The sequence below is a fragment of the Pholcus phalangioides genome, unplaced genomic scaffold, assembly GCF_987345545.1.
Source record: "Pholcus phalangioides strain wild (caught in Gottingen) unplaced genomic scaffold, Ppha-v1.0 ptg000004l_1, whole genome shotgun sequence".
Classification (NCBI taxonomy): domain Eukaryota; kingdom Metazoa; phylum Arthropoda; class Arachnida; order Araneae; family Pholcidae; genus Pholcus; species Pholcus phalangioides.
The window spans coordinates 28,177,501-28,191,476 of NW_028301597.1; the positions used below are offsets into that span (position 1 = coordinate 28,177,501).

The 13,976-nt window shown below is 33.3% G+C and overlaps 1 protein-coding gene across 2 annotated transcripts in view; it reads right to left on the bottom strand.

Annotated features, from left to right (window-relative positions):
• Nucleotides 1–3,666, bottom strand: part of LOC149087040 (plexin domain-containing protein 2-like) — a 21,549-nt gene extending 17,883 nt beyond the window's left edge. Inside the window, exons 1-2 of one of the 2 annotated variants that reach the window (XM_089231263.1) lie at nucleotides 3,472–3,666; nucleotides 387–562 (exon numbers count right to left, since the gene is read on the bottom strand). In XM_089231263.1, the coding sequence (XP_089087389.1) occupies nucleotides 387–562; nucleotides 3,472–3,571 (276 nt within the window). In that variant the 5' untranslated portion in view covers nucleotides 3,572–3,666. The remainder of the gene's footprint in view (nucleotides 1–386; nucleotides 563–3,471) is intronic. The other variant, XM_089231262.1, reaches the window with a different exon arrangement.
• Between the last annotated feature and the right edge of the window lie 10,310 nt (nucleotides 3,667–13,976).

Genomic DNA, 13,976 nt, shown 5'->3' on the forward strand with positions numbered 1-13,976 from the left:
TATTTGGATTTGATCTATTTCCCCCAAAATATAAAATCGTTTTGTGAAAAAAACAAACCTTACTTGATAGAATAAAACTGATTGCATTTTTGGAACGGCAAAGTGAAAATAATATAAAAATCAGTTAACAAAACTTTAAAAAAGTAGTAGACCAGTGTGATTTGCTAATTGGTTAGCTTCAAAGATGTACCTTTAAAAAGATTCATTCTTCAGTATACACACACAAATAAAATTGAATTTTTTTCAAATTGAGTTTTTGAACTATATTATCAACAGAGTTTCAAGTAATGTTTTCATGAATAATGTTTCAGTCATTAAAAAAAAAAAACTTGAGGATTTTGCTTATTTGTGAAGGGTGGGATAATATGATGGCATAAAACACTCACTGTGTCATTTGCATATTCAGGTGGTAACGTTATTCCAAGATCATCCACCTTGACAGATTCATCTGTAACTTGTAACAAACTAGCAGGTTTATCCGATTCTAAATATTTCTTATTTTTCAATGCAGATATTAGTCCTTCCTCATGTAGCTTCATTTTCGACTGTGACAGTTTTTCACCTAAATAGCCAACACAAACATATCAAGAAAGGAAATAAAAGAACCAATATGCACAAAATACATCATCTTGGTCATGGCATTGCTACATGCTTAATAAGGATGAACACATTTGACACAACTATCATCTCACAAAAATAACATAGCAATTATTTATTCCATGAAAAAAATATTCTTTCATCATTAACTTTTTACCCACTAAATTAATATTTGTATTGATTTTTTTCTTTAGTTTATGGATATTAAGCAAAATTCAATTCTTTCTAGTATGTTTGTTGGACTTGCCCATATCCATAGAAACAACATTAAGGTAAATGACTACCTTTCTTGTCACTTCCCTTTAAAATAGTACTGGAGTGAACTGTAGTAATATTTTTTGATATAAAGTGCCTCAAAATGGTGAAAACTACAATAAATTTTTTGACTGCCTGCACCATTTTCTATGAAAAAGTCCTTTTTACGTCAAATTTTAAGCAGAATTCATGTAATATTTTGAAGCTTGATTGGAAAAAATTCTGTGAGTAAAATGTTTTTTACTTCCACAGTACATTCAGCTAATAATTATGCAGGTTATGAACCAAAATTTAATGGATTGTATGGTATGCTTATAAATTGCACTTAAATGTATTAATGTACGTGTGAATTTTTTGAAATTTCATTCTACATATCATGTATAAAACACTGTAATTAGACAAATACATGTGACATTTTTTTCTTAAAACATAGATTATGGTTCACAACCTTAATAATATAAAGTAAAATATCATATTAAAATTTTGTAATGATACAATCAATAGATTTTTAGAAATCATGTTTCAAACTCAAGTAAAATGTAAAAAAAATAGCATTATTCATAAAACACGTTTAAAGTTTTTGTTCACGGATTACTTGTATATTGGGTTCACAATAACTTAGATTCTAATTAGAATCAAAGTTACTGTTATTGTTAAGCACTAAGTTTGTCTTATTTATATTTTGCTTATATAAACACGACAAGACCTGTTTTGGAATTACAAGAAATGGGACTTTCATAAAAAAATAAAAATTTATATTTTCTTCTAAAATGATGTTTCCAATATAGTCAGATACCTTAAAATTAAAAACAAAAAAAGTACACTTTATTCTTCTTTAAAAATGGATGAATTAAAGAAAGTTAAATTTATGTCATATAAGTGCTGAAATTAAATTTTTTTTTCCCGAATTAAGTTTTGAATATAACATCTTCAAGGGAAAAAATCGAGTGCTTTCACTTCTGAAAAATAATGTTTTCGAATTAATAAAATTGATTTCTAATTGGGAACATTGTTCGTAACGTTAATGCAATACAGGGAATGTCAGTTCAACAGCTTCACTAATCCCTTAAATATTTCATGTCTTTCTAAATTAAAAAAATGAATTCATAATAAACTAATCAAATTGTGACAATCCATGGCAAAATTAATCATGGCAAAAAAAAAGTATATTTCGTTAGTTATAATAGAAAAAATATAAGTGAATCTCCTTATATATATATATTTGAAACACAGTTGATTAGACAAATAAGTAAGGTATTGTAGGTCTATTCATCTCTTTGCTGTATTTGAAAATAATTTATTTCACAAAATAAATATCAAAAGTGAATGAAGAAGATTAAACATTTAATCAAGAATCCTCCAATGAGAGAAATTCATTAAATCGTGAATTGATAAAATTTTAATGATAGTGAAAGCAACCCATTCATTTTCCTTGTATATTTATTTATGAGAAATGAAATAAAAGCAAAGAATAAAAACCAATTTTAATTGAATTTTCAAATTAAATGGCAGTGGGAGCAACCCATACATTTTCCATGGACATTTATTAGAAATGGAAAGAAAGAGAAGAAAAACAAATTAAATTAAAATAATAAAATTTTAATGACAGTGAAAGCAACCCATTCATTTTCTCTGAAAATTAGAATTAAAAGAACATAAGAAATGATTAATATGAACAATTGCATGGACATAAGAAAATAAAAGTGAAGAAGAAGAAGAAAAACCAATTTTAATTGAATTCATAGATTAATAAAATTTTAACGACAGTGAAAGAGACTCATTTATTTTCCATGGACATCTATTTATCAGAAAAACTCATCTTAATTAAATTTATATCATTTCCAAATACATAATTCAAGAAAATGAATGCTTAATTTCATTATTCCTTAGATCATAAAATATGAAAGAAATTCGAAATGACATTTCGTCAATGAAAAGAGGGTGATAGAAACTCTCATAAAACTACATCACAATATACTAGTAATAATAATATATATAATATGTAATGTATACAATTGTGTAAATTAATAAAATTTTAATGACAGTGAAAGCAACCCATTCATTTTCCATAAAAATTAGAAATAAAAGGACATAAGTAAATGATTAATATGAATAATTACGTGGACGCAAGAAAATAAAAGCGAAAAAGGAGAAAAACAAATTTTAATTAAATTCATAGATTAATAAAATTTAAATGACAGTAAATGGCACTCATTTATTTTCCATGGAAATTAGAAATGAAAGTACATAAGAAAATAATTGATATGAATCACTGCACAGCATAAGAAAATAAAAGCAAAGAAGAAGAAACACCAATTTTAATCAAATTCATAGATTAATGAAATTTTAATGACAGTGAAAGGAACTCATTTATTTTCCATGGACAGAAAAACTCATCTTAATTAAATTTATATCATTTCCAAATACATAATTCAAGAAAATGAATGCTTAATTTTATTATTCCTCAGATCATAAAATATGGAAGAAATTCAAAATGATATTTCCTCAATGAAAAGAGGGTGATAGAAACTCTCATACAACTACATCACAATATATTCTTCCTGTAAAAAGAGATAAAAAAAAGATGTTGTTGACTGGAAAAAAAAGGGAAAAACTTACTTGGATCAAAATCATCTTTTCCAGATGTTTTTGAAATTGAAAGAAATAATAATAATAAGAAACTAAGGATAATTGTTTTGTGGATATTACAAGACCTCATCTTTTCTTTTTTTTTCTCTTTCCCCCTCGACTCACACGTAATAAGTGATATCGCACATGCTTCTGAGTTTTATTTACGTAGTCAACTATTATAAAAAGCAATATGTTTCCACCAACCGGATGTTGCCCAAGACCTAGATAATGTTATATCCGGTCTCTCTCTTGGATTGGCCTGCGTCGGCGCATGACAAACAGCCATCCGAAACTTTTCCGCGAATCACAAAAGTTTTCTTATTATAAATGGTATCTTAGGCAGATAATAACTCATTTTTGATTCGACAATGAATTTCGGTTCACATGTTGATGATTTTATGAGACTACCGACTTCGTTACCATCCCGTTATCTTAATGCGAGTTTCGATATCATCACCAGAAATATCATCCTCCCCTTTTTGTGCAATGCAAGAGATCGGGGGTAGGGCGCTGTTGGTAGCAGATATCACACAGAATCTTTGGGGAGTTGGCCTTCTTTGTGTTGCAGACTCTGCCATGAAGCTGGGCTGGAATAAATCTTGGCAACGGGATAAGTCCGGTTGCAGAGTTCTGGTTCATCCATTCATTTACTCAATGGGGTTGGCTTTGCAGGTGAGAGCGATTTCAGAATAGGTGGGCAATGAGACAAAATAGGAAGACTATGAGTAACCTGCAGGTAGGATCAGGGACGTCTTAAGCTCATCACGTGCCCCCCTCTTCAGGGAAAATTATTTTCATGAGGGGCTTGATTGAAAACTTATCTACTAGTTTTTATACTTACTTTGGAAAATTATAACCAGATTTCATTATCATGAGGTACCCCTGCTTTTGAGGCTCTCGGACCATGCCCATGTGGGCTCATGCGTTAAGACGGCAGTAGGCAAGATCAGTTGTGTGGTCCTCCAGCCCTAAAATTACTGATACTTTCATTAATTCCAAAAATCTTCATAATTCTAAATTGTTTCGTACAATATATTTTTTTAAAGACTACGTCTTTCTTTCGGAAACCATTTCTTTCACTGATTCTGAAGTTTTATTATTTCTGAAATAATTTATTCAATTGATTCTGAAACAATTTCATTCAATAATTCTGAGATTTTTTTTCGATTAGTTGTAAAATTACTTCTTTTATTAATTTCTTTCTGAAATAATTTCTTTCATTGATTCTGAATTTTCATAATATAGTTCTGAAATTACATTTTCTCTCTACAATCTTTTGAATTTTCTTTTTCTGAATCTCTGAACTTTTCTCTAATTCAGAAATTATTCTTTTCACTCCTTTTGAATATTATTTATTTCTGAAATTATTTCTTTCATTAATTCTGATAATCATTGATTCTGAATTAATTTCTTCCATAAATTGTCTTTTTTTTCACTTTTTCCGGCTTTCCATTAATGATAAAAAAAAATTTTCTTTCATTAATTCTGAATTTTCACTAGTTTTTGTCAAATTCGTTTGCATTTTTGTGTTGATGAAAACGGAGGGTCTCAACAGGGGGTGGGGGAATGGTACCATGAACATGCGACTTAGAGGAGTGGGACGTATTTGTATGATCACTCATTCAAAATAACACGGGTCCGGCTGACCAGGTATCGAGTTATATGATCTTTTGAACTTAAAATAACAAAATAGTTTTTTTGAGAATGTTTTTTCATTCATAATGAAACTATATAAAATGGGTTTTTTTTCTCTTCAGTTTTTGTGTTTTCTCTTTATGCAATTAAAATAATGAATGAACTCACCAATAAATGAATAATTATTTACTTGCTCCTTGGTGTTTCTGGGTTTTTACAACTTATTCGTGAAATGGCTGTTGAAAAACCTTCTAGAAATTTCAGTTTTTCTTGATTTTAGGAGTGAAATGCTCAACATGAGAAATCATCGTTTCTTATTATCAATTGTGTGCTTTAACTTTGACTTTTTTTCCCTTTCAAACTGAGCACACAACTCCGGTCTATAGCCATGGGCTTTTTACTATCAAATGAGTTGGGCCAGAAGTGTGTATGTGTGAGTATATGTGTACCGAACAGTTCGAGTACGTGTCTGGTGTTGTGCGTGAGTTTTCAAGGGACTGTCATCTATTTTTAAAAGTATGTGTGAATTGTAAAGACTAATGATTGAATATTTATACCGGTGTAGGTCTGTTGCGAGACTTTGTAACGGAAGATCGACTGACATTCAATCCTCGAAGTTGGGAAACACAGAAAACCAACTTTAGCCGACCACCACAGTGCCACCGGTGGGGTTCGAACCTGGGTGCTCGCAATGCGAGTACGTCACTATGACCACACAACCTCACTTATCCTACTATTGACTGCTGAGGGCGTACATGGATATGAATTAACTCAGCTGATGGGAAATAAATTTCTTACTGAGAAATTTTTATTCTGGCAAACCTCTCATCCCCATCTCCTAGCTAATTAATGCGATAGCGACCCATATTTTGGGAACCACTGGTTTAAAGCGATGTGTTTTTATATCATGATTGCTTGCTGTGGTTATACTTTTAAAAGAAGACAACAACTTGGAGGTGGGTGTATTTGTTGCTCGAGATTGAAGACCACTTCAAGACTACTTTAGAAAACCATATTCATCTGACAGCCGCTGTTTGATCATAGGGATCGGGACCAGGGGCGTAGCCAGAAATTTCGTTCGGGGGGGGGACCACTTTCATTTCGGGGGGGGGACCAAAGTGACAGAACAATAGATTTGGCCATCTTTTTCCCTTTTTTCGGTCATTTTCTCACATTTCGGGGGGGGGGGGACCAGACCCCCAAGTCCCCCCCCTGGCTACGCCCTTGATCGGGACCACAATTTCACAATGCAGAACCATGACGACACCCATGTGACCGCATTGCAGCGAAATGAAATACACGTACGTATATATAACAAACGTAAAAAATAATAATAAATAAATAAATAAAGGCTTGTCTAGACGCAGGAAAAGTTTCATATTTTTTATTCGATTTGTTTGTATAAATTATTCTCCATCATTGATATCTATGCAAGATCGATTTATTGCTGCATATTTAGTCCTTTTTTCCCCTCTCAATACCCTTCTGCACAACATCTGTGATAAATTTAATTAGTCATTAAAGACATGCAAATCTGAAGTAGTTGTTTTTTTAATTATTATTATTGTTATTAACAGTTTTCAATCATTTAGTTTAAAACATGATTCTCACCTGCTATAGCAGACAGTTTAGAAAAGAAACCTAAAAAAAAAGAAATGGGTGATAATAAATCTAGAGTTTGCGCAATGACAAATTTCCTCAGACAAGGCAACTAGTCAAATATTACGCAAGCATCACACTATGAAAGACAGCCTAGCTAAATTGCTTTCTTTTCTTCCAATGGGAATTTTCCCAATATCAAATAAATTTCCGCATGCAAATGTTTCCGATATTTAAGTAATTGAATGTTTGTCAGAAGTTGCATTAATGAAATGATGATGTTGAAGAAAATAAATGTACAGGAGTATCGGAAAACTCCTCCCTCCTGAAACAACTTGCGAACGGAGAGAGCTACGCAACTTTGAGAATACTGTAGTAAAGTGACATTGTGCTAGATCAGATACTATGAATATTCATATTTTCTCACGTAAAAATAATAATGGAGGGGAATACAAAAATACAATACTGTATGTTTTTTTAATTCTTCCGCAATCGAACAATTTCTATAATGGATGAAATTTACTGTACTTCATAACGTTCGAAGAAAAATTCACTGAGGTATCAGTAACAGAAACTAACATGAATTTTCTGCCTTTTCGTAACAACCTCCGTAATATTTTAAGATTAAATTATTTTTGGCCTTAGAAAGTCAAGAAGGTAAAAATCTAAAATTTCAACTATCGATACCTTGAGAAATTTTCCTTCAAATGTTACGGTGTAAGTAGACTGTAGAGCATTGTTTCCCAAAAAGGGCAATATTGCCCCCTGGTGGGTGATGGAATGGCCTGGGGGACGATAGAAGCTGGATTTAGCATAAGATCCTATGGGTTTACTTGAGTTGGGGGCGACATGGAGAAAAAAATTTCTGATGAAGTGGGCGATGGGGAATAGAAAGTTTGGAAAACTATGCTTTAGAGAAAGGAGCAAATTTTACTGATTTTATTCTCTTTTAATGGGGAATTTTATGAAAACTTCGTTTTTTAATAGCCTCCCCAGTTAGCCTGACGTCAGTCAAACTGGGACGTGAGTGAGATATTCACTCTGTTTCATTATTCCTCATTTATTTTCTATTAGTCGAGTGTACGGCCGGGCCTTCCTAGTTATAAAAAATTAATCAACCAGATCGCGAGCTAACAAAGGTAAAGAACCATTGATCTAAACTGTGATCTAATGGTGTTTTTCTTCCACCCCTCCCCACTTCCATTTAAAGGCTGTTTTAGGTAGAATTCTGTTATAACGATATTCAAGGGACCGCAGAAGGGTACCGTTAAAACCAGTATTAAGGACTTTAACACTAAAGAAATATATAATCAAATGTATCATAAAATGGTCATTTAATGTTAATGCAAATAATGCAGCAAACATTATAAATAATATAACAAATACAAGCTTGTGTAGTTCTGGTGGGGGGGGGGGACCCTCGAATACATTTCATTTACGGAAATCGGTCTTCAGAAGGACATATCATACTACCTGTTACTCGCGGCTTCGACCGCACGCATTCGGAAATCTGAAAATTAACTCTCAAGACAAGACCCCTTTAGGGGTTGAAATAAGAAAAATCCATTCTTAGTGAGTCTCTACCTTATGAAACAAAACTACTAACCGAATTTCATATTTATAGCTTTAGCGGTTTCGGCTCAGAGATGATGAATCAGTCAGTCAGGACATACTATTATATATATATATATATATATATATACAGGGTGGACAAGAAGTCCGTAGAAACTTTAAAAATTCATAAAAAGCGGAAAAATAACCGAAATAAAAAACGGTTTGCTGGGTTAGCATCGCTAGATCAAGGAAGTTTTTTGAGACAGGAAAAAATGAATAACTCAAAACAGCCAATAGGTGGCGCTGACGTACACAAGTAAAAAAAAAGATACGCAAATAACGAACAGAATGCCTCCAAATCGTTTATTACAGCAGTATATGTGTCCCACACGACCACCAACACAGGGTATAACACATTGCAGGTGAGTCACAAATCCAGCAACGGCATAGTGCAGCAGGTGCACATATACGGTTTACAACGGTGAACTGGTTGTGGATTAGGAAAGTAAGTTCGTACATACATTCAGGGTGGTAAAACCAGCAAAAAGACAAATTTCAGCTAATTTATTCGTACTGTGCAGCAAATATGGGTTTTGCTGTAAAGTTCGTTGAAAGCTAGCGCGTAGTTCTAAGAGGCAGAAATTTAAGAGAAAACCGAGGACGGATTCACCCGTTTATTGACATTTCCTATCGTCGAAAACGAAATCACGAGGGAATCAGTCATCATCATCATCATCCCTATTGCCGTGTATCTTCTCATCAAGATTACGATAAAAAAAACTCATATAGGGAATATAATAACACTTCTCGTTTCTGTTATCAGTTCTCTGAATCGGCAGAGAGCAATTAAGAAAGTAATTACGGAGCGTTTTGAGAGGCGATACTGTTTATAATTAGAACTTGGAAGAATTGCTGATGGGCGTTTGTTCTTCTATTTTTACCGATCGATTACGACTCACGACATCGATCAAAACGCTAGAAATCGAACTTCTTTTTTTTCTCTTTTACCTTTTTTATTATTTTCGTGTCTTTTATTTGATACGTGTGTGTGTGTGTATATATATATATATATTTGTTTTGTTGATTTGTGACGGAATGCTTCAACAGGAACACGTAACTCGCATCTCATCTTAATTTCCTGGAGTCGATGAAGGAACTTCAGCGTTTTTAAATAGAGTCAAAAAACCAGTTTCTACAGGAATCTGTGGAGAAAAAAAGAGAGAAAAAAAATATTATTAATGTGGTATATTTATTTTTGCATATTTTAGAGCTCATTATATCTCTCTTCAGGGTGTCATTGAAGTAACACATTGAGGATTTCCAGACTTCATGAAAGAAAAAGGGTGTGAGAATAGCTAGAAGTTTGTATGCTTAGCGGAAGAAAAACAACATTCAGAGATATATTAGTTTATGGATCTTTGGTGTGTTGATAAAAAAAAAAAAAAAAAAAGGGTAATAGTTCTTCCTGAAAGGAAAAATGTATGCAATTATTTTAATTAATTTCTTGTACAACGTTTTGATTAGCTTGCGATAGCATATTTATTGCAGCTTTTGTAGTCAGATGTGTTGCAATATTTCCCTACGTACATGCAGGCATAAATTCAAGTGTAGTTATATCATACACATTGGCGTACGCAAAGGGGTGGGTTTTAGGGTTCTAACCCCCCCCCCCCGAGCCAAGATTATAGTGTTATTTTGCAGGAAAAAACGTAACCCTTCTCAGAAGGGACAAAAATCTGAACCCCCCCACTTGAGAAAATTCTGCGTACGCCTATGATCATACAGATATAATTTTTTTTAAAATACTATGATTTTTTTTGTACATTTGCATCATTCTAAGAGTTTCTTCCCCTTGAGAATAAGGACTTACAGGGCTGTTAGGCCGTGGTTCTGCTGCTTTTTCTTTCTAACGTTTCTTCCTTCCTCAATTTTTTGAAGTTCATTTTCTCATTGAAATGATCACACGGTTTCTTTATGTAGACAAGTTTGAAGCAAAAATAAATTAAACTGAATTTTTGAGCATAATTTAATTAACAGAAAATACATGGCATTATGAATTTATGTAGAAAAAGAAAAAAAAAACACATTTTCTTAGTAAAACATTGTATTGATTGTCTAAGAGACAATTAATGCAGTATCACTTGGACTCTATATAGATACGATAAATACGTATATAGGCTTACTCTCTTTAAATGGATATCATTGGAACTGAAAGCACGATACTCGAACAAATTTCCATCCCCATTTCGAAAAGGGTCCCCACATCTAGAAATGACACCCTTTCAACTTATTGAATTTATTTGCGAATGAATTCATAGAGTAAAAAAAAATTAAATAAGGCTTATTATGTCCAAGTCCTCGATCCAGGGCTACAACTAGATGCTTGGTCAGAAAGGTCAATCATGAATTATTTGTCATAAACCGGACTTTCATTATACAGGACAACATTCAGCCCCTATTAGCCTGTTATAACGAAGTTCTACTGTATTTTCCAAGAAGAATATTACAGGGAAATTCAATTGAAGTTCCATAGTCTTTCCTTCATACAAGGGCATGCATCAATTATCTGTTTTGTGGATTTCCACACGTCAGTTTTTTTAAAAACGAAAGAAATATAAATAGTTATGTTTACAAAACACAACGAAAACTCGAGTTGCATAACTTTCTGAAACCCAGCCAAGAAAATGGAAGGAAAGAAAAAAAAATAGGAAAGAAAGAACACGTGGCAGACATCACTGAAAGCAATTTTTATCTTATCAAAATTTATCTTTGTTGTTAAATAACATGTAAAAAAATTGGAAAGTAAAAGCCGAGACAAAATATGAAAGTCAAGGACGTCGATTAAAATATGACGTACTTTTGTTACGCAACAGCATCAGATGACGATGGCTATGACTCGCTGACAAGTATGTGACCAAAAAGAATTTATTATAATTACAATTTCTTTTTGTTTTTAAATATATTTATTAAAGGGGGAAATTCTCATCGTGTCAGATGATCACGATGATGATTCAGACGATCGAAATGATCTGTTCTTTCGTTTAGAAAAGAATACAAACTTGCGTGGTTTGGGATGTTTTCTCCGTCTAAGTTGATCCAAAAACACTTTTGCATTCTTCATAAATCCTTTTTCTTTCTTCCAACGAAATATAGAAAGGAAAATTATTTTCCTCTCGCAAATATTTACCCCGTTCTCAGAATAAGCACCGCATAAGCTTTATGCGCCGCACTGAGAAAAAAATGCTATTTTTTTGTTGCCAGTGAATTTCAAGTAAACACCAGATTTTTCTAAGATGAAGTTATATTTTCCCCGAAAAAAAAAAAGAAAAAAGTGTTACATCTTTCATTCCTCGAATAAACATTTATTGTGGAAAGTATAGTCGAACTCCGATACTGCATAATTATTTTGGAGCATTTTCTCAAGAAATAATGCTCAACTTTTGGCTAAATCATCCTTAAAATTATACAATTGAATATTTTAAGGATGATTTCTCTTATATAAGTTTAAACCATAGTTTCTCAAACTTTTTGTTCCATTGCCCTCTCCTTCAAAAAATTTTTCTCCTCATCGTCCCCCAAATCAATCCAACCCATAGAATCCTACACGAAACCCAAAGCTTTTATCGCCCCCTTGGAAACTTTCATCGCCTCCCAGAGGGGGATATTGCCCACTTTGGGAAACACTGGTCTAGACTATATAGTTGATATCCTGTATATATAGTCAATGAAGCCTAAATGTAAAAGAAAAATATTTAAAAAAATCTCACTCATAGAATTAAAAAAATTTTATCATCGAATTTCGGGTGCGAAGTAATTCTTCCTATGTAACGATTTTTTTCTTCAGAATATATATAGAGGAAAATTTGATTATTACCTAACGCTGCTATATGACAGTGATGTGGAAAAATTAAACAGCACTACAAACATCACAAGAATTATGAAATTTTGCGATGTTAAATAAAATTGTTCCCATGTCTATTATTTCCGTTCTGCGAGAAAATTTCCCGTGTTTCACGAGTTCAGTGCTATCCCCATCGGTAAATTTTTAAGTATTTATTTTTTCTTCACCAAACAAAATTCCATTGTTTCTAGAATGTATTCATGTAAATTTTAAAGTCATTCTAACCAGTGGTTTTTATTTTATAGAGTTTTGAAATTGCAATATTACTTATATTCACCCTGTAGATCTCCAAAATAACTGAACAGGTCATAAAAATTTTTGGTAGTTTTACCCATTATTATGGCATCTGTAAAATAGGTGGCGCTTGCGCATCTCTCTCTCTCTCGAATTTGAAACAAAAAAAAAATTGTGCAACTTTTATAAGTAGAGTGACTATAGAGAACAAGGCCGATTTAATTCGTTTACACATATTTTTTTTAACGATTTCTTCAAGTGCCGTAATCTCTAAAATTATGCACTAATGGTGCTTGAAACCTTGAAATTGGTAGCTATATAATAACATATTATCTCATAAAATTGAGGGAGTATTTCCTACAGCCAATTTCCTACGCTCAAAGACTGTGAAATAAAATGAGGCAAGGTATAGAAGCTCTTTACTGTACGAGATGTTTAAAATAGAGGGAACAATCTGTGGAATGGTATTACACATCTAGCACATCCTTCATGGTTATGTGGAGGCATTTGTTGTATTCGTACGTTTCAGTTCTCAGACGTGAAGAAAGAGAGATGATATGCTGTTGTGGGATAATCTCCGGTGCCATTATGACGAAAGACAATATTGTGACGATGAATGGCGTAAGGTTGCAAATTATTACGTAAGATAAATATGGCTCTTCAAAAGATGATTACTGAAATACTTTTGTATACAGGGCCGTCATTTCAACTTTTTCCGGGGGGGGGGGGGCAAAGCACATGTTCTCAATGTATGTATATATATATTTGTATATATATAAATGTATATATACCATTTTTAGTGTATTTTCAAAAGCCAGAACCTTCCGGCTTCCCTAAATGACGGGTCTGGTTCTATACCTGGTTGCGTACTGAAATAGAATTATGTTTATGCTGTAGTGCCACTGGATACCTACATATTAATGAGACAGGCCTTGATTACGGTTTTCCCTCAGAGAGGTATGGTTTCAACCTGAAGCTTAAGTGAATGTGCGTAGGCTATTGCTTACCATACATTAGTGTTTCTCAACCGCCAGGCCGCGGTCCTGTATCGGGCCCTGACAGTCAAATCGGGCCGTGAGTGGTTCACCGTTTCGTTTTTACCCATTTATTTCCCATCAGTCGTGTGTATGACCAGGCCTTCCTCTCACAAAAAAAAGAAATCCACCGGGCCATGGGCTTCCAAACGTTGAGGACCACTGCCATACATCAATATTATTCAGGCCCGAGACGTCGGTGTTAAATGACAAACATGGACTCTATTTCCTACAGGTTTCACCAAACGTGCTTAAAAATACTTAAATACGGACTTCTAGGTGGTCATTTTACTAGAGATCCACGAAATGCACCTCGAACCAGGCAGTAGCCATCAACCGGAATTTGTGAGAGGAGAAATCGCTCTGCTGGAACGTACATGTAGGTGACCAGCTAGCATTTATTTCTTTTCTAATTTTTTTTATTTTTTTACCTTTACTACCAGATGCGGCCCGCTCCCCATCCGATACAGACATCAGAGCGTTACCGAAGGTCGGACATGCCTGGAACCAGCTAGCATTGCAGACTAGCATTTTGC